The 21,818-nt window shown below is 44.8% G+C and overlaps 1 protein-coding gene across 4 annotated transcripts in view; it reads right to left on the bottom strand.

Moving 5' to 3' along the window:
* Positions 1-21,818, bottom strand: part of AAK1 (AP2 associated kinase 1) — a 57,182-nt gene extending 35,364 nt beyond the window's left edge. For all 4 annotated transcript variants that reach the window (XM_042471868.1, XM_042471870.1, XM_042471871.1 and 1 more), the window contains exons 1-7: positions 21,697-21,818; positions 20,594-21,033; positions 6,395-6,513; positions 5,728-5,836; positions 5,299-5,441; positions 4,356-4,477; positions 2,832-2,913 (exon numbers count right to left, since the gene is read on the bottom strand). In XM_042471868.1, coding sequence (XP_042327802.1) covers positions 2,832-2,913; positions 4,356-4,477; positions 5,299-5,441; positions 5,728-5,836; positions 6,395-6,513; positions 20,594-20,756 — 738 coding nt within the window. In that variant the 5' untranslated portion in view covers positions 20,757-21,033; positions 21,697-21,818. The remainder of the gene's footprint in view (positions 1-2,831; positions 2,914-4,355; positions 4,478-5,298; positions 5,442-5,727; positions 5,837-6,394; positions 6,514-20,593; positions 21,034-21,696) is intronic.

The raw sequence follows: 21,818 nt of genomic DNA, 5'->3' as shown, positions 1-21,818 counted from the left end.
GTAACAAACAACTTACAACAGGAAACCGAGCTGCCTTGCTGGTATCAGAGGTCAGATCAGTAAGTTGTTGTTGTTTCCCTTCAAGTCATTTCCAACTTATGACAATTTTCAGATAAGACTATCACAGGGTTTCCTTGGCATGGTTTGCTCAGAGACTGCTCCCTCTCTCTGAGGCTGAGAGAGTGTGGTTCGCCCAAGGGCACCCAGTGGGTTTCCATGGCTGAGCGGGTATTTGAACCCTGGTCTCCAAAGTCTTAACCCAATGCTTAAACTACTATGCCATGCTGGCAAGAACTTGCTTGCAAACATCTGGAACAATTGCTAGTAGAGCCAGCAATTTCCTGACAGCCCTTGATTGATCAAGGACTTAAAATTACTGGTTCTACTAGCAATTGTTCCAGATGTTTGCCTCTGGTAAACTAAGAGTGTTGCTCATTGAAATAACAGTTCAGATGGATTTATCTGTCTCTTTCTCCAGAAGAGATCACCCTCTGGCTCTGCCCTGATTCTCATCATTACCAGGCTCCCAATTCTCACTAAACAATGCTTGGATTGCCATAGTTTCCTTCCCTCTGAGGCACACCTAATGCAATGTGCAACTCAGGTGTTGCAACTGAAGGTCAAATATATCCGTCTCTCTCATATACGCACATGAAGATTTCCCCTTGAGAAACACCTGCGCTACCATGCATCTGTCTGCTTCACGAAGAGAAAACTAAGTGGAGAGCCAGCGTGGTGTATTAGTCTGAGCATTGGACTACTGACTCTGGAGACCTGGGTTCAAATCCTTGCTCAGCCATGGAAACCCACTAGGTGACCTTACTCAAGTCACATATTATTACTTTTTCTAAGGAGCCATGCCATCTTATGATGTGCCCAAACGACAACAAACCCAGTGGAGTTCAAGCTTGATTTGTACTTAGACTCATTTATTGGCATTTTTGGTGGACCTTGGTTTCCACAGAACTGGAGCACCACATTTAAAATGACACTAGCAAGGAGAAATAAAATAACACTTATTTAAATAAAAGTGGATCGAATGCAGAATTTAGAACCGCAGAAATGCAGCATGATAACAATAATGTTAGGTTAACATGGAGGGGGGAAAGATAAGTGTGCTTTTGCAAAGAATGCAGCACAGTCAGACAAGCGTGTTTTTTAAGCAAGGGAACAAGGTCTGATAAACAGGCTAGAAACCTTGGCTACAAGATACTGTAAAATCTACCCCATCCATTGAACCAGGAAAAACAGGTGATCGTGCTGTATTTCAGAGGCTAAAATAAGAATGCTGCATCTGGTCTGACCCCCTGGACCTTCTAACTAAAGTGAATACAATTTAGTCCCTGAAGAGAGCTAGAGAGATCTGTCCTGATGGCGTCAGGCATTTTAAGGTCCTCTCCATTAAGGCTCAGAGCAAGGATTTTGGTGTTCTGGCACCCACTATGAGGAAGACACTTTCCTCTGCTATTAAACAACCTCCAACAGTTTCTATTTTTAGGTGCATGTTGAAAAAATTACTAGTTTTTGCAAGTCTTTCTTGTGCAGCCCAACCTCCTGTCTCTTTTATAGACAATATAAATAGTGTGTTTCAATTATGTGCACATTGCATGTTTAAGGACTGTTGTGCATGGCTTTGAAATTCTCAGATCTAATCACTTTATAAATCTTTGCACACAGACCCAGTTCATTCCTTCCTTTCTCCTTTGCAGGGATGGATAAACATCTCAGATTTGGTAATAGATGAGATTCTGCCTTGCAGCAAAGTAGCAGGAAAGATCATGAGATCAACCATTCCTCTGAAAGGCTTCTCAAGGGGGGACAAAACCAGTCCTAATAATCTTCAACTACTCACTCGGATTTATACATTCTGCACTATTGACAAGGGCTCTGGACAGGTTACGGTACATGAAGATTACAAAGAAAGCCTCCACCCGCAAGAACAAAAGGCTCATTACAATGTAAATTTAGTACTTATAAAATATTAAAGACAAACATATCTATAAAACACATTAATAAAACATCCTGGTAAATATGCCTCATTATATTGCTAAATATACACCCTGGCCATCAATTGGGACGCTGGCGGTCCTGAGATGAGTAGGGCTTATTTTGAGTTAAAGGGGAAGAGAGCACTATGTTTCATCCAACTCCAGAGACTAGAACAAGAACAAACTTATTCTAACTGCAAGAAAGAAGATGCTACTTAAACATTGGGAAGAATTTCTTGACAGTAAGAGCTGTTTGACAGTGGAATATACTGCCTTGAAGGATGATGGACTCTCCATCTTTGGAAGTCTTTAAACAGAGGTTGGATGGGCATCTATCTGGTGCTTTAGTTGCATATCCCTATATAGGATGGGTTGAAATAGATGCCCTTTGTGACCCCTTCCAGCCCTGTTTTGTGGATTCTTTTTCTATGGAGGTCTTTAGAGAGAGGCTGGATGAGTATTTAGTTGCATATTCCTCAATGGTAGCAGGTTGGATTAACTGGCCATTGTGACCCCTTCCAATTCTATGATTTTATGGATTTTGCACCCACTGGCCAGTACTTCATGGGATACGGAAGAGATATGGCATCCCCAACCCTTCAAATATCACTAAGTCTATACACAATGCAATCCACCTTGTAAAAGCATCTTCCCCATAACAGTAAATGTAGCCCCAGGAAAGCTTAAGATGCTCCAAAGGGAGACACTTATTTAGAGGATGTCAGACTGAAAACCACCAGAGAAGGCTGAGAAATGGACTGAGAGAGAGTTACCGGCTCCGTTTCTAGCCCAGGAACTGCAGGCTGCAGCTGGAGAAGCAATGGCAGGGAAGGTGCTACCTACCCAGATATCTGCTTTCGTGGTGATGAGTTTCCCACTATAGAGGTTGACCATCTCAGGCGCTCTGTACGATAGTGTGGTGTACCTGCAGCAAAACCCAAAACACAGTCAATCATCTGGAGGTAAAGCAGCCATTGTAAAGACAATGTTGGGTGCTTAGGGTGTTGGGTATGTTTAGCCTGGGGAAGAGAAGGTTAAGAGGTGATATGATAGCCGTGTGTAAATATTGGAAGGGATGCTTGTTTTCTGCGGCTCCAGAGAACAAGACACAATAGAGCAATGGATGCAAACTACAGGAAAAGGGATTCCACTTCAACATCAGGAAGAACCTCCTGACCATAAGTATGGACACAGCCTCGGAGTGTAGTGGAATCTCCTTCTCTGGAGGTTTTTAAACAGAGGCTCAATTGCCATCTCTCAGGAGTGCTCTGATTCTGTATTCCTGCATGGCAGAATGGGGTTGGATTGGATGGCCCTAGGGGTCTATTCCAACTCTAGGATTCTATGGGGAATGCCCCTTATTTAAGGTTGGAAAGCTTTTCCTTTTATACAGACAGAACAAGATGCCACCAAATCCTACATTTTGGGGCGTGGGACCCTTCAGAAAGGCTTAAAAGTTCGCCTCGCGTCATTTATGAATGCGGACAATAGGTTAATTTTGCAGAGAACGCATGACTGGGCGAACTGAAGTCAAGTGTTTTTATTTGGCGTTTAGGCAGAACACAAACATGTTAATAGCTACCACCTGATGGTCAGTCCTGCATGCCATGAATCTCAATGGCCTCTTATGGCTATTTTGAAAACCTGGCAACACTAGCCAGGACACACTGCCCTGTCCTTTCCCATTTGGCTCCTCTAAGCATCAGCAGTGGCTCAGCTTCTCATGCTGGAAGCACTTTCCCTTCTGTCTGTCTAAACCCAGCCTCTGGCATGCTGTTTCTCTAACAAACCAGGATCCACAAACCACTTACAAACCCTCATTTGTTGTGCTGTCATTAACTGCCTTCATATTTCCCCCCACAATCCCAATCTTTTGCGGAGCCCCTGGTATCTTCTTGCAGATCTCTAGTAATCCAGGTATAGACTCTATGCCCTAGGATGGCAGCCAGCAGGGATATGTGGTTCTAGCGCATACATTGGAGTAGCCATGTACATGCCAAAAGTAACTCTACAGAGCTCAGAAACATACTTGTCACAGTCAACCCAACCCTGGATTGGCAAGAGACCCTTGGGCAAAGCAGCATCACTTTGCTACTCAAGCCCTTATGCACAATGATGGTGGGGTTATTCACCTTAAGGGATGTTGTGATAATGGTGCTGCTTATACATAGTATGAAATGTTGAGAGTGTCTGCAAAAAGCATCATAAAACAGTCAAACATATAGCAGCAATAGACACAAGAAATATCCTCTCCCGTGATACATAAGCACATAGAATCTCTGTATCAGGACATTAATGAACTACTTGTTGTTTTAATTTAATTTTTAAAAAGGTCCTTGTTATGTGGATTCCTATCCTTGTACTTACTTTTTGATCTCTTCTTCCACTGCATTTACTCCTTCCAGCTGAGGGTTTTGGAACTTGTTGGTGGCACTTCCAAAGTCACACAGGACATAATGGCCGCGGTCGTGCAAGAGGATATTCTCCACCTAGAAAAACAGAAAGCAGATCAGTGTGTGTGTGTTAAATGCCTGACAAGCAAAAGAAAATCCCTATGCATAATGCATAGCTCAGAGAATGCATCATGCATGGAACCAAGAGAGCGTTTTTTGAAAGGCGGCACACGCCTTTCACCAAAACAACTCCCATAAGGCTCCAGGAATGTGGCTGCACCACTTAAGGTTATTTATTCTTTTGGCAGAAAGCAAATATGGTTTCTCCCAAAGATGGACATATATTGTGAAGTAGAAGGCTTTCATGGCTGACATCCATAGCTTTTTGTTGGTTTTTCAGGCTATGAGGCTGTGCTCTTGAAGAGTTTATTCCTGGAATATTCTCTTCTAGAACATGGCCTCATAGTCTGAAAAAAAGAAACCCCACCAAAAAACTACAGATATACCTTCTTGGGTTGCATGCGCACTGCAGAAATGATCCGGTTTGACACCACTTTAATGAGGCTTGTCATCTGTGGATGCACAAATCTGCAGATGGCAAGCTTGTGGATGACGAGGTCCCACTATACTATTTAAAAACGCCCCAAATCATCCTAAAATCCAGTTTTAAAACAGTTAAAACAGAAAATTCAGATATCACGTCCCATGTGAAAAGAGATGGTGTCAGTCTAACTTCCTTAGGCAGAGAGTTCCACAGATGAGGTGCTGCCACAGAGAAAGCCCTGCTATGGGAACCCTCCAGCAAGGCAATGGCTCTATGGCTGCTATTGAAGATGTGGAGAGGTCCTTCTCCCTGTCAATACAACATACTTCCACTACCCGGGACGTCTCTCTAAGGGACCATCATCTTGACTTACCTTCAAATCCCTGTGGACTATTGGCGATTTGCACTGGTGCAGCCTCGCCACGGCTTCGCAGGTGTCGCAGAAGATCTGCAGGACTTCGTTCTCCATGAACCCAGTCTGCAACCGCTGGTTCATCAGGTTTACTACTTGCCCCCCTGGAAGTCAAAGAGAGATTGTGTATTTCTTTCCCCTGGCCTTTCCATTTCAACCCTGAAGTCCATAATTTACAGAGTTGAGCATTGGAGACCAGGGTTCAAATCCTGCTTGGCCATGGAAACCCACTGTGTGCACTTGAGCAACTCGCACTCTCTCAGCCTCAGAGGATGGCAATAGCAAAACCCTCTGAGGAAACTTGCCAAGAAAACTTCATTACAAGGTTGCCTTAGGATCGCCATAAATGACACACCACAAAAAATATGGCTACAAAGAAGTTTCACCCACCTCGGCAGAAATCCATGAGGATCAAGACTTCCCAGACATCTCCGCTGCTCACAGAGTTTATACTGGAGTCGATGTACCCAACGATGTTCTTGTGTCCCACAAGATCCCGCTGCAAAGGGCAAAAGCAAAGTTCAGTGCAAGCCACAACCAAAGAGAAAAAGAATCAATATCCATATGCATGCCTTATATAAAAACAATTGATTGTTCTTCTCTCTCCATTTTTCTCCCCCACCTCCCCATAACATATCAAAACAGTTCTGTTTTCATACTGTAATAATTTAATATCTATTTTAGTGTATCACTTTTGCATGTTTTTAATTGTACTGTTTTTCTTAATATTGTAAGTTGCTTTGAGTCCCAGTTATTGGAAAAAGTGGGATATAAATAAATAAATAAATAAATAATAAAGTGTTCCGAGTCCAAATTTGACTTGTCTCTTCATTGTGCTTCATCTCATGGAGTTCCATGCTTCTTGAATTACCTTTGAATCTAAATTCACTATCGGCATCCAGAGTTAAATGATATTTAAAAGAAGCAACTTTTGCTTCCATGACTTAAAACGTCGCCCTCCAAAATCTGTGGAATGGGTAGATCAAAGCATTCGACGGATATCTTCTCCATACAATTGGCAAGAACCTCTGGATCTTGTGTACTTGCATTGGCTTACCATAATCTGAATCTCCCGTTTACAGACTTGTAGATCATGTTCGTTGTTGACATACATTCGTTTGAGGGCACATTTCACTCCGTTGCTGGTCCTCACCAGGAACACAATCGCAAAACCGCCTGCAGATAGAGGATACACAACAACTTAGCCATCTGAAGTTACACAAGGCAATATCGTATTATACCAATAGCAATACCAAGTACATTTCTATACTACACTTTTGTATTGCACTTTAATAGTATGACTCCATTAAGGAGCTCATCATTATTGCAATTTTTTCAGGTCCAACATGACAATATTATCAACAACAAAATCAGGAAAATGTTATGGTCCACAGATAAGTGTTTAAAGCACATCAGAAAACAACCCAAAACTGGGAGCAATCATCCAATGGAACAGGTGCCAGAAGAGGAAAGAGCCTGTTTCACATTGCAACCGAATGGGCCTTAAGAGGATGTGAATATCCCTCGCCTAAGCAAACCCAGAGAAATTCATGTCGACTTGAAGGTACATATATGCATGCAAACACATACACACACATACCAAGAAGAGAATGCCTCCTCTTTATGATACACAAACACTTCTGGAAGAAGGTGATCTATCATGTGTTCAGTGAGGAGGATGGATTCGTGGAAGGGTTTTCCACAGATGCTGTATTTTTCCAGAGACAACCTCCACACTTGCCTAACCTGCCAGACTACTATCCATCCTTTAGTGCTCAACAAAGTCCAACCAGTTGTACTGAATCAGTGCACAACTCCACATCCGCCACTGGCAGCTGACTATGGGAAATAATAGTGCCACTCTGGTCTGCTTTGGTCAGACCTCACTGGAATAATCCTGTGTCCAGTTCTGGGCACAAGAGGGATGTTGAGAAGCTGGAACAGGTCCAGACGAAGGCGACCAAAATGGTGAAGGGTCTGGAAACCATACAGCCCTATGGGGAATTGCTTAGGAAACATATCCTTGTGCAAAAGAACAGGATGCCAGTCACAGGTTATTTTGCACGTTACAGGCTGTATTATGTGTCTTTTTGTATGGCACGAAAAAACATTTCGCCTGGGAAAGAGAAGGCTACAGAGTGACATGACAGCCATGTTTAAGTATTTGAAGGGATGCCAAATGGAGGATGGAGCAAGCTTGTTTTCTGGTTCTCCAGGTATTAGGACACAGAATAGTGGTGCAACTGCTGAGGTCCTAGTGCTTGTTCAAAGGTGGCCCCTCTGACACATCCAGCAAGATTTTGTGAGTGTGGTGCATTGTGGAAACATCGATTGTGGTTTTATTGCAAAGGCTGTGGTTTGCAGAGTGACATTAACCAGTGTTCTATACTTGTACTTGTGTTTCCTTCTAAAGCAATACCATCTGGCAAAGGGATGGGGCTTACGCTGTGCAAGAACAAACCCCGGCACGTCTGTATGTTCTTGCTTTGTCTTCTAAAATACTCCGGGGAGTGTTTTGTTTTTTCTGGAATTGAATTATCTGGAAGGGAGCTGAAGGAGGAGGCCTTGGTCAGGAGCAGCCATGAATCCCTGGCCCAACCCAAGTTGCTATCTTGTTGGACAAATGATCCTCCGTTGGTGGAAGATGGTGCTTTGACCCTCATGGAAAGGCCAGGATGGAAGAAATGTGCAAATGCAACAAAAAAGCAAGACACCACCTAAGTGGAAAGCATTGTCTTCTTAATTATTATGATGATTATTTGTGTTCTTTCTTTTCTTTAAATCCAAGCTATGACTCCATAATGCAAATTAAGAGAGCAGGCAAACACCATGTGGCACAGAAATGAGCTTGCATAATTGCCAGTTACTGTCAATATGTTCTTGACTTTGTTCTGGTTGGAAATTTGCCCCTTTAGACTTCTTTTCCCCTTTTATCTTGAGAAAAACTATGGAAGAAGACAGAAACCGCAGCGGTTGCTCATCAAAAAAAATCCATGGTTGCTTCTAAATGGAATCTACTCTTCACTTGCAAGGAAAACATGGGTGCTTACGCTTACTGCGCCTTGCTGCTGCGAAAAGCACCACGGCTGCTTAAGTTAAAAAATCTCCTTAAAATGGTTTAAAAATGTATGAGATGGTAAAGTTCATTTTAAAAAAACAACCACCTTTTAACAGACTGAAAAAGTGCCCTGATTCACCGCTGCGGCAGATTCTTTGTGAAAACTACTATTAACAGAACGTGACGCGTGGACGCAGCTTCGAGAAGCATTTCTGGCTTACTGCAACCCTAAATATGTTCAGGACAATTTGTTCAGAATTTGCTGTGAACAGTTTGCCTTTGCCTTCCTCCGAGGCTGAGAGAGAGTGACTTGCCCAGTGAGTTGACATGGACAAATGAGAGATTCAAACACCAGTCTCCCAGCATCCTAGTCCAACACTTGAACTGCTAAGCTATGCTGGGCCTTTATGGGAACCATAGAGCCCTCCAATGGTTTTTAGACTGCAACTTTCTCATGCAGGTTGGGGATGCTGGGGGTTGCAGTCCAAGATGACTGGAGGGTTGCATGATTTCAACTGTTGCACCAAGAGGAAAGATAGTGAAGTGATTTCAATTTGCAGTTCCTTTCTTTTTGGAGTCGATCCCTAGCTGAATGCCACTATTAATGCATGAGCACAAAGAACCCAGCTCTTTGACTCCTTTCAGTGTCCCTAACAAATTCAGATTTACTTTGCCTTTTATGCCACTTCCAGACCATCTTGTGCCATATTGATTGGGAGAGCTGACTCAAGGTTGAAGGGACTGGAAGCCTCATGTGAAGAGCAGGACACAAAGCCAATAAATATTTAAAGTTACTGGTAACAACGCAGGCTAAATCCATTCCAGGACCTCTGCATCAAGTCTGGCGGCCATTCTGCCAGCGACTCTTCTGAACCCGGCTGATCTGAGTCAGCATCTGCGCATTCATCCTTAGCCAGCTTACTAGTATTAACCTCTTCCAAGCTGAACGGTGGAGCCAGCAACAGCTAAGGTGGTTTTACTGGATAGCACAGGATGGGAAAAGGGCAACCTGGGCATTGGTTGTGGTCCCTGGGCCCCACATTGGCATTCCTTTAAGTCCCATGGCACAGCCCCCCCAATGATCCCCAGCCCTCGCCCTTTAGCGGTGTCTCGGTTCCTAAGACTATCAGAGATATGTGTTTTCGGATGGTCTTAAGGTGACCCCTGTGAAAGGGGTTGCAACCCACAGGTTGAGAACCACTGTGATAAGGAGTGGCATGTCATTTGCAGCTGCCATTTTGAGAAGGGCTTTTCTTTCAATAAGATTTTGATCCTCTGGGGGTCCCTACAAAAAACCCTAGCAAGGGGCTGCATATTGCTCATGGACCACAGACTCTCCACCTTCATTGTACATTCACTCCATCTGCAATTTTAGGAAATAGGAGTTAAGGCTGCACCAACAGAGACCTGGGGCAAGTATGGAGCATTCTGGGGAAGATGACAGGTTTGGAAGAGACAAAATGAGAATGCTATTGGGAAGGGAAGCCCTTGAATTCAGCCAGTCTCTGGAGCCAAACCAGCACTGCCAAAATGGAAATCTAATCAGAATTTGCAACTGGCTGCAAGACGCAAGTGTAAGAACTGGCCTGTTGGATCCAATCAACCAAAGTTTGCTCTAGTAACTAGATCCTAGTCCCAGTTGCTTCCAGATTCTTCTGAGAAAGCCATACAAGCAGCCCTGCCTTCCTGGTCTCAGCATTTTGTATTTACAAGCACGCCCCGAGATCTAAGACTTATCCATTTGCAGAACCATTTAAACAAGGCATTGTCACTCACAGAAGCCAAGGCCATGTGTTAATGATACGCTGAATTAAATGTAACTTCCTTTCCTTAGATCCACATAATTTCATCAGTGTCTTCTGTAAGCACCAGCTGTAGCCATGAAGGGAGAACAGGACCAAGGCTCCTCGTGCCAAAATAAAATTCTTTAGCATCCATTTCCAGGTTGGACCCTGGAACTGGACACAGCAAAACAAGCTGCATACATCTAAATAAGCAGTGTGAATTAAATGGCATTTGGTATTTGTCCATCCGTCTCTTCTTTTATTACATTTCACCCCACCTTTCTAAATTAGCACCCGGGGAGGTTAACAATACCACGAAAAACCAATTGAACAACAAAACAAAATCAATAAGCACAGCCTGTTCTTTTCCTGCTAAACCACGTAGTTCCTCAGCCTACCTGAGAGCACAGAAAGGGCTTTCTTAGAGAACGGTTCAGCAACAGGAAGGCCTTGCCTGCAAAACTTGAGCCAGATGCTACAGGGCCAGGAGCCAAAGAAGTTGGACCAGACCAAGTTCTGTCCCTAACCATCTTAATCCTGCCTCTGGACTAGATTGTATGTGTGTGCTGGATCTCTGGGATCAGATGTCAGATTCCACAGGAGAAAGACAGACCTCCAGGAGCTGCAGAGAAATGGCTACTGTCATGACCTACCTCAATTGGGGCAAAGGAGAGCCAAGATAACACGCTTCAGTCAGAATTAGAGGAGTCCTGCAAGCCAAGCTCGGATCACCCCAAGAGCTCAGCTGCTTTGCCCTTTTTCAACATTGCAGACAGAAAAACCAGCTGCAAAAGGACAGGAAAAGTCTTGGCCCACCTTAAAGGGAAACCAGAGCCGGTTATATGAAAGCCAGCATGGCAAAGTGGTTTGAGCGTTGCACTATGACTCTGGAGACCAGGGTTCAATTCCTTGCTCAGCCATGAAACCCATGGGGCAACGTTTTTCTCATCCTCAGGGGAAAGCCACAGCAAATCCATTGCCAAGAAAACTCCACGACAGGTTCACCATAAATCGAAAACAACTTGAAGGCGCCCAATAACAAATATGTCGCCAAGGTGGCTGGGTCTCTATTGCACGGCAGGCTCATCTCATACAGTGACATAGGTCAAAACACACTACAGAAATAACCCAGTTTGAGACCACTGTACCTGCACTGGCTGAGTGCTAGGGAATCCTGGGAACTGTAGTTTATTGTGGCACTCTTACAGAGCTCTCTTGCAGAGAAGGCTAAATGTCTCACAAAACTACAGTTCCCAGGATTCCCTAACATTGAGCCAGGGCAGTTAAAATGGTCTTAAACTGGATTGTTTCTGCAGTGTGTTTTGGACCATAGCCTTTCTGACAGTCTGGACCTCAACCCAAGATACAGCAAACCTCCTTCCCAAATTTTGGCTGTTTCGATACTCCACAGACACAATCCTAGCACACAGCTTTTGACCACAAAGATCCCCCCCCCCCCAACAATCCCAAACAAGCATTTCAGGAACCTCTGTTCAGCTGGGAAGCAAAGCTTTTGAGATGCATTTCGAATCTGCATGTCTGTAAGAGGATTTCTCCACTGCTCTCCTCCCAACGACAGATCAGTGACCAATCCTTCAAAGGATCTACTCAAAACAACGCCACTTGCGAGGAGAGGAGAATATTTTAAAAGATTAACAACAATCCAAGTGTTTTCCGTCATTGCCAGAGAGAGATAAATCTTGTCTTTCAGAGCTTTGGCTAGATATTCCCCCCAGGATTGTGCCAGCACAGTATAGCTGCTTGCTATATAGTATAACGTTGGACAAGGACTCCGGAAACCAAGGTTCGAATCCCTGCTCAGCTCTGGGAGCCCAATGGGGGACCTTGGGCAAGCCACCTTCTCAGAAGGCAAAGCCAAAAGCCCTCTGGAAAAAAAACCTTGCCAAGAAAAGCATATGATTGATTCACCTTAGGGCTGCCATAAGCAGGAAATGACTTGAAGGACACAAGAACAACAAGCAAAGGGGATGCTTTAAGATGAGGATTGCTTCACTGGTTTGTACGTATTTGATGCTCTTGGGGCCCCTTTCCAACTCTACTATTCTGTCTTTCCTGGGCATATTTTGTCAAGCATCAGCCTGGCTTCTTGGGCTCAAACAAGCCAATCCAGACCGCTTCATTTTAAAGTTGGAGCCAAATCATTTGTGGGGAAATCCACTGAAACTACTTGAAAGGGAGGAGAATATGAAAAAACATTGCACAGAGCTAAGAAGACACACTTGTAGCTTCCAGAAACTCTTGCAAACTCAGGGCTGGGGCTTCCTTGATGAAGTTAAGCCACCTGTCCTGCCGCCTTCCCTTTTTCCTCTGCCTTCCATTTTATCCAACGTTATCTTCTTCTCCCATGAGCCATGCTGTATTATAATCTGTCCAAATTATGGCAGGCCAGCTTAAGTCATCTAGGTTTAAAGGGAGAGAAATATGGCTAATGTGTCTACCCTTGGAAATGACAACCAGAAAATGTCACAGGAGCATACTACATCTGAAAAAAGTAAGTTAATATCCATAAAAGCTCATGCAAAAATAAACACCAGCTGAAGGTGTTGCCACTTTTCCCCTCTTCCTTCCTTCTTTTTGAAGGAGTGTTTTATGGCTCTCTCCTGCTGCCTCTTCCTCAAGTACTCTGCTAAATTCCTTTTTTTAAAAAGGAGAAAAGCAGCACAACTCTAGCCCTTGGAAGTCTTTGTGCAAGAAAAGATAGATATGGTTGCAGTTTAACACATAGCCTATGACACCGTAAGGCCAGTCCGTGGTCAGCTAACTGGCCGCAGCATCCCTCCTTTCCCATCGACAGCTGCCATTCCCAAGGGCCGCACCTCGGAAGACCATCCTGTGGTGGAGCATGCGAGGAGGTTGCATAAGCAAGGCTGCAGCGTGGCACTCGGCATGGACAGCCGGCCAGGAAGGCACTGCAGCAGCCAACGCAGAGCAGCCTACCCTTTGCAGCAGGGCAAAGCAATTGGAGGGAATCTCTTCAAATAAAGGCAATGACAGAGAGGGGAAACTGCTGTGCCCCTCATCTTTGTTGGGAAACAAAGGACCAAAACAAAACAACAATCTCCAAACAGGAGGAGCTGCAGAAAAGTACACAGAATGACTAGGAAGGCATGCAGTACACTATAGAATGGATGCCAAGACAACAGTCTAGTTGTTGTTGTTGACTGTCCTAAGTTGTCCCCGACTCATGGTGACCCTGTGGATAAGACATCTTCAAGACCCCATTGTCCTCCACTATTCTGCTCAGGTCTTGTAAATTCATGACCACGTCCTTCTTAATGGAGCCCATCCATCTAGCATGCAGTCTTCCTCTATTTCTACTACCCTGTACCTTTCGACCTTATAATAAAACTATAGCTAAAACGAGAAAGCAACGCATCCAAAATGTGCTGGATGAGAGTTTAACAGACTGCCAGAAGGACAAACAAATGGATCTGAGAGCAAAAGGGGGCTGAACTAGAAAAGCCAAAATGATTCAGCTGATGCTATCAAACTTTGGAGATGTCATGACCCATGAGTGTGTATGCATATGTACCTTCAAATCACTTATGGTGAACCCATCAATTTCCAGTTCTTTGCCAGCATAAGTCATCCACCAAGGCAACCAAAACTGTCTCTGTCCCATAGCCGAAATAGATTTGCAATAAACCTAGATAATTTGGTACATCCAGAAACCTCAGGAGCTGGAAGGCCACCACATGCTTCAGTACCTTGCTCCAAAATGGGATGATGGACACTGGCTGATAACTGTCCACTACAGAGGGATTCAGGGGTGGCTTTTCCAACAAAGGCCTCGCAACCGGCTCCTTTAGGAAGGCATTGAGTCCCCCTCTGGCCTCTTAGGAAGGTCAATGGTTTAAGACACTTGTGGTGGCTCTCTCACCTCTCCAAGGGACCTACACATATTCATTGAATAAACTGAAAAGTTTCCAATAACACGGGAAAAGCAGGAGCCAAGGTTGCATCCAACGGAACGGCATCAGCTCCAGCAATTCAGGCCGGAGTGGATCTGAGCCATTTTCATCTGAAAAGTAATGCAAGGCATTGCATCTGCTGTGGCCGGAAAGAGGAGTAAACAGAAGGAGGCCACACAACTCCTAAGGCCTGCAGGAAATTCAGATATTAGCAAATGGCTGCCCCTGAGCCACTAATAACCTTCCCAGCTGCCAGATCCCATGCAACACCAAGGAGCAGATTTGGCTGTCACAATAATAGTAATAGTAGTAGTAGTAGTAATAATAATAATAATAATAATAATAGTAATAATAGTAATAATAATAATAATAATAATAATTTATTCTGCCTGGTGCAAGAACAGCTCTTAAAGCTGACCTGTTCTGTTTGAAGAATGAAATCTCAGATCAGAGTCTGGCTAATGGGAGGAATTCCCTTTCATGTCTATGAACGGTCCAAAAGTTGTTGGCTGCGTCCTCACGTGACGGCCTTCCAAGGTAGATCAAAGTAGATCTTAAAGCTTCAGCCGGTTCAGAAGGGAGAGAGCGGGTGGTTGTTTCTGCCGAGGAGCCCAGCTCTAAGCCGTTTAGGACTTGGAAGATCAAGTATCAGCAGTACGGCTGACCCAGATCCAAATAAGAAACCAATGCGCACAGGTTGCAATCTGCAAGCCATACAAAGGGACACATCTCTCCAGTGTTTTAGGCTATGCAAACATCCTCCACTGGGTTAACTAATTCCAGAAGGCACGTCTATATGCTGGGCGTAACCAGATGCAAACTCAGCTGAATCACTATCCCAGCCTCAGAGGAAGCATGACTCACAATGGCACAGGGCTTCTCTCCTTCCCATTACAGAGCAGACCCCCAAAAAGCAGCCCCAAAGAATCCCTTGGGGTGGATCCCTTAGGCAGCTGTGAGCAACTGTCGGGGAAATCCACACTGCACCCCACCCAAAGCAACCAAATAGTAAAATAAAATTCAGATTTATTTACAGTCAGCCCTCCAGATCCACAGATTTTTTATCCACAGGTTCAATCATCCAGGGTTTGGAAATATTCCAAATTCCAAAAAGGAAACATTGATTTTGCCATTTCATATAAGGGACACTGTTTGACTATCCACTGCATTATGTTTGATCAGTTGATTGTAATAAATCTATATGTATAAAACCATTGCATGTAAAGGGACTTGTGTATCCAGCAGATATCAAGGGACCACTGTGTTTGCTCCAAAATGAGCATAGCAAAATGCTCCCATGTACTCTAGAGGATGTTTTGGGACATTTAGGGAGGCAGCATGGTGTAGTGGTTTGAGTGTTGGACTATGACTATGGGGACAAGAGTTCAAATTCCCGCTCGGCCATGAAACCAGTGTGACCAGATGCCATAACCGTAAAGGATGACAGAGCACTGCAAAATGTAGGGCATTCAAGAAACCTTACCAAATAAAAGCTGAAAACACTAGCATTAATGTAAATGCTCAAAATGGATTCCTCCTGGATAGAAGGCTGAAATGTAGGACCTGTCCTGGAAGAGGAAGACCCTTGGTCACCCTGCATGAAACCCACTGGGTGACTTTTGGTAAGTCACACTCTCTCAACCTCAGAGGATGGCAATGGCAAAAACCCTCCGAGGAAAATTGCCTGGAAAACCCTGTGGTAAGTTGCCGTAAATCAGAAACAGACTTGAAGGCATGCAAGAACCACAAGTTACTTCTGCACTTTGAACTTGAGTTTGCAGCAAGTTAAATGAGATGAAGCCAAAAAGGGGGAAAGAGAGAAACCAGGACATTTGAAAACCAGCTGAAAAATGGAGACGACTGTTCAAGTTGGAATGTATGTGAAAGGCGCATGATTCCCACCCTGGTCCAGATGTTAAAACCCCTGGGAGAATGTAAAAAGCACATTTTAAGAACACACCATCCAAACTAGGAAGCATAAAAGAGGCTTTCTTGACATGTTTTTGCATTGAAAACTCTTCCACTGCCCTAAATCCACTGAGAGGTCACTTCACACGTCTGGCATATTTGCCTGGCATTTTGCATATTTGGCACAAAATAACTTATCTTTTTAAAAATTGTTTAATACAGCAATTCCTAAACTTTAGTTATCTATGTTTTTGGACTTTACAGATATTGTAAATATCTGAGAAGTTTGCCCTATGATCAGAAAGAAGTAGACTGTAACATCTGTGGCTGAGAAAGGGGCATAAAGTGCAGAATGTTATATTAAAACACAATGAAAACATGCTTGGGAATCATTTTTACTGAAATACTTGTAAACATGGCAACTGCCTCTACTTCCCTTGCATTATACGGTATATACTGTCTATTTATTTTAAAAGAGTAATGGAGACTATGAAGATTGTTAAAATGCTGAACTTAGCCTATCTGAAGAGACGTTTCCATAAAGGCAAAGATCCCAAATATAGCCGCCTGGAAAAATAAAGTTAATTCCTAGTCAGACTTGACTGGGATTCTATCCATTCCAGTTGCCCAACTTGACTTCGGTTGATGTTCATTCATTATATAGGTAATCTTATGAAACAATGATTGCTAAAATTGGATTTTTCCCCCTCGGGGACAAAATAGTGCAATTTTAAAAAACGGCAATCATTGACTATGAAAAGAAAGTATTCTTTATTCTGCATTAAGGCCACCAACAGAGTTTCCTGTCTGGTTTAAGGACGGTTTTAAAAGCCCTTGGGGCTCCCAACCCCAAAGTTATTTCAATAGATTGAGAGTCAAACAATCCTGGGTGGCTTATTTGATTTTATATTTTTGGAGGGGGCCCAAACTAAATCCACTCCACAAATGTCATTTGCTCAGAAACACACTTCTAGAAGGTAGCCTCAATATCATATGTTCCAAAGTGGGTTCCAGTTCCCTAATTCTCTTTGCTTGCCCTTTCCTGCACTCCTCTCCATCCTTAGAGGAAAAAGAAAATGAAACAGAGCTCTAGAACTGAGTTTTGCCTTTTTAGCAATGGAAACTGATGCCAATGTTTTAAAACAGGATGGCCAGGAGAGTTTTCCAGGAGGTAGAAGCGCCATACAACAAAGCACAACTACAACTTTTCTGACAAACACCCAGCTAACATCTGCTTATCCAAAGCTGGAGAGTCCACCATCCTCCAAGGCAGTCTATTCTATTGTTGAACAGCTCTTAGGGTCCAGAAGCTCTTCCTAATGTTTAGATGGAATCTCTTGTCTTATAATTTGAATTCATTGTTTTGTGTTCTAACAGCAGAAAACAAGCTTGCTCCGTCTTCTACAGCGGTAGAATTCAAAGGTATAGCCGTGTTAGTCTGTAGAATCAGTACATAGACAGATCTTGAAGCACCTTTGAGACTAACTAAAGAAAGAGGTTGGCAGCATGAGCTTTGCTAGACTTCCAGTCTACTTCTGAGGCCCTTCCTTGTCCCATGAAAATCAGGCAAACAGGACTTTCTGGCTCCACTGCTGAAAATCAGGTTTCTTTCAAACAAATGCAGAAGACCTTCTTCTAAAGACACAATCTCATGGCTAAGTTGTTCAGCATTTCCCTTGACTGGTGTAAAATGTTATGGACTCTGCACCTTGCCCTCCATCATAACAACTTGCAGAGGTTAAAGTCAGTGGATTCAGCAGTCAGTGGATTAGTCTGAGACACACAAAAGCCCACAGCCAAAGGGATGCCTGAGCCTGCGTTTTCATGGCCTTAGCCTGGCATACAAACACAAGGATGGGAAAGCTCTGTGAGATGTCTGGAGGATACTTTCCTCCCTTGGACCCACCGGACAGGCCCCACAAGACTGCAAAATGTCTTTCAAAACAGAAGAGACTAAAGGACCACTTGAGATTTGCAAAATCCTTTGGTGGAGGGGCAGAAACGTCCAGGGCAGGGTTGGATGGTTTAAACCAGGTTGTTTAAACCAAAGGCCTTAAAAGAAACACTCCTAGTTTTTAAAATTAAGATTGCCAGAAGGAGACTAGACCAGGCCTTGAAATTTCAGCGCCAAAACCTGAGATCTAGGAAATCTCATGAAGTGGATCCTGGTGATGTGACAAGTAACAGTCCCTGATAATGCTCTTCACCATGATAGCCTAAAGCCAGAGATGTCCAAACTCTGGCCTTCCAGATATTTTGGACTTCCAAGTCCCAGAATCCCAGACCATTGGCCAAAATGGCTAAGGCTTCTGGGAGGTGAAGTCCAAAAAACACATGGAGAACCAGTTTGGGAATCACTGGCCTAAGCATGAACCACTGTTGCACAGAGCAGGGCATTCAGGGAAACAACAAAACAAACCCCAAGTCAAACAAATGAGATAAATTACACATATACTTCCCAAGACAGCACTCTTGCCCTGAGATTCCTCTCCCTTAACCAAAAGAGTGAAGGAGAGATTCCATGCCATAGATACAAGGGCAGGTCTGGAGATGTGGCAACTCTACATATCTCCCATAATCCACAGGTGACAACCCCACCTTTTTAGGCCTTAACCCATCCTGGACCCCTTAGTATGCTTTCCTTGCGTGCTTCATCCCTCCGTCTCATTCTCTTGTCCCCATCATTTCCAAAGAACCCCTTCGCCGGCCAACTAAGCAGCCTTGGAGACACAGACCATCCATTTTTGTATGCCAGGGCCTTGCTCTCCTTCCAAGCTAAACAAGCTCTAATCTAGAGGCCTCAATGGCAACCACTCGCTACCCAGCTCCACAAATGGAAGGGAAACAAGGCAAGACCTGTACCACTCAGAAGAGGGGGGAGCTGGAACAAGAAAGAAAGAAAGGAAAGGAGAGAATGAACGAAAGGAAAGAGAGACAGAGGGAATGCAATCCAGCCATGCAGGGAGCAGTTCATTTCCTGGCTGTGTCAACCTCCTGCAAAGGGATTCTGCCGGCAAGTTACTTAATCATCTTCAAAGGAGGTCTTATGTTTCCTGCGGTACATTTTTATGTAGGAAGCGCAAGGAAGGCCAGACTGTTTGTAGCTTGGCCTCCAGACCGCCACCAAAGAGAGAGCGCAGGCCTCATCCGAGAAAGAAATCAGCAGAGGCAGCTTAACCAGCATCATTCAGCAAAAGCCATGCCTCGCCAATTTCTCCCCCCCAAAAACATTTAGCTTTGTTATTTCAGGAGAGAGAAATAGAGAGACAGATGACAAGAACTGGCTTTTTGCCCACTCTCTTTCTCTGTTCGCCGCCGTGTCACACCTGCAGCAATTTACCATGACCAGCAAAGCAGCGTTTCGGGTGCTCTGGGTCAGACATGGGGGGGGAGGATGGATGGCCAAAGAAGCCCTTATCAAAACCAGCATCCAAAAGCATCCTTTCCAACCCACCCTGAGTGCCAACCTTGTTAAACGCAGGCACCCTGCTCCCTCTGCTTTCCTCTCCCCCAGAAAGCCACTTTTAATATTAAAAACAAAACCTTTGCACAGGGATAAAAAGCAAAGATGCATAGCAAAAATGCCAAAGGAAAGACTTCCCCACCCAATCCATCTAACCATGTTTATACTTAGGGTCTCAGCCAATGCACAATAAGCCCTAAACTCACAAGTCTCCTTTTGCAACATCAAAATAAAAAATGTTCAGCACCACTGGAGCTGAAGGTCAAAGCTACCATTCTGCATAGGATTTTGCTCTTTCTTAGCGAGGAACGGAAAGGGAAAGCTCCCCATTGCTCCAAGGTCCTGGGGTCAATTCCCCACCCTTTGAAGCGAGGAAAGTCTTTAAATTCTGTCTGTTTGGCAGTTTGGCTCAAAGTAGGCCAAGAGGCTCTCCATGCCTTGAACGTTATGGGTCTGGTTCATGCGGCCCACAACCCACAAGACAAACACATGCGTCCTGTGAGGCTGCCTCCAACGCCCCACATGCCAGGCTCCACAAAATTATATAGGGCACACACTCCTATTTACATCCCATTAACCCTTTTGTTGCAACACCCAAAACAAGGGAAGGGCTGGACCAGGAGGAAACCAACACCTCTCCCCTTTAATAGTTGCACGGATGCAGCTTTGCAAGTTACATAACCTTGTTACTACAGGAGGGGCTTTTGCACCAGGGAGAGAGTTTCCCAACTTAAGACTGACAGCTGGTTGTTGTCGTTGTCGCTTCTTGTTACGCCGTCCTTAGAAATAAGGGCCTTTAAGCCGTTTCATAAAAACAACATTAAAAACTGATTAAAAACGGAGGAGACAGCTGTCACCCAACTCCTTATCTATGATTATTACTATTAGTCCTAATGGGCCTGAATATTAACATTCAAGGCCTTTTAATAAGCAAAGGGATTTTTGACCTTAAGTGGCATGTTTCCTCCTACAACAAAATGGGATCATAGAAGGTCAACATCCAAACAGGGATGGAGAGGCCATTAATACATTAATTTGTGTTAATATTAATTGCAAGACTAGGAAAGCTAGAGGTGGAGATGGAAGGAACAGGGCTTGGAAGAGACCTTACCTTCGGCCAAGACCTCATCCACCGTCACCTGATGTCTCCCGATGTTGAAAACCCGGCCAATGTAGCCGCTGCCCAGTCCGCTACTGGTCCCAATCCCTCCGAGGGTCCCAGAACCAGCGCCGGAGCCCCCCTGCTCCCTCCGAGAGTCAAAAAACTTCTTCATGGCGCCAGAAGTGTGTTTCCTTTTGTGCTGTCGCTGAGCAAGTGGGACAATGTCTTCTACCCCCAAAATATGTGTGTTTTATATATATATATATATGTGTGTGTGTGTGTGTGTGTGTGTGTCTCTGTGTGTATAATATACAGCTTCTCACGTTGGGAAGCAAGACAAAATGACTCCCTTTGAGGCAATCTCGCCTTCTCCCCGAAAGGTCAAATGCTTCTTTTTGTCCCTCTCTGTCTCCTGGGCTTGAAAGGCAGCGCTTGGGAATTGTTCACACCTGAGAAAATGGGGAAGGAAAAGAGAAAGAGAGAGAGAGAGAAGACCCTTATGGAGAAATGATGGCATGGACTAATAATCTACGCGGGGCCCTTGGTCTCTGGTGGTGTTTGGTTTCCTGCCAACTGTGTGGCTGCTCAAGGCCCATTCAAAGCTCCAGGGGCCTCCAAATGGTCTCCCTTCTAGGAAGGTCTAGCAACATTCAAGTGTGCTTCTTGGGAGATCTCTAGAGACATCTAAGGCCCAAAAGGGAGGCCTCTGGGCTGAGGAGCCCCACTGCTTCCTCCTTCCCTCTCCAACCACAGGAGGAAGACAAGCCCCCAATGGAGGCAAGGCTGGGCCTGAAAGGGCTCCTCAGTCTCTGGGCCGGGCCTTCCTCCTCCCCTGAGGAGACCCACTCCCTGCCTGGACCCCCAAAACTCACCCCACAAGAGGGGGGGCTGCACGCCTCACCAGGCCCCATATTTGGGGGGGAAGGAGGGGAGGGAAGGACCCCCCCAAAACCAACCCCAGCCTTCCTCTTCCTCACTTGAGCCCCACCTGAAAAAGGAAGCCCCCTGCCTTCCTCTTCCTCCTCTTCTCTTCTCCCCCCCTCCCCTCCTTCCTCTTCCTCTTCCTGACTCGACTAGTCCTGCTCTCGATAGCATCCCTCCTTCCTGCTCACCTTCCCCGGCGACAATGTTGCCTCTGGGGCCGGGGCTGGGTCCTCCCCGCATGGCTACAAAGTCTCAGCCGCGGCGCCTTCCTCTCGCCTGGTGGGGGCCACCCAGGAGGAGCCCATGCCCG

The sequence above is a fragment of the Sceloporus undulatus genome, chromosome 6 (genome assembly GCF_019175285.1).
Source record: "Sceloporus undulatus isolate JIND9_A2432 ecotype Alabama chromosome 6, SceUnd_v1.1, whole genome shotgun sequence".
Classification (NCBI taxonomy): Eukaryota; Metazoa; Chordata; class Lepidosauria; order Squamata; family Phrynosomatidae; genus Sceloporus; species Sceloporus undulatus.
Note: the sequence above shows the minus strand (reverse complement) of the source record. Positions and strands in the feature narration are given on the sequence as shown.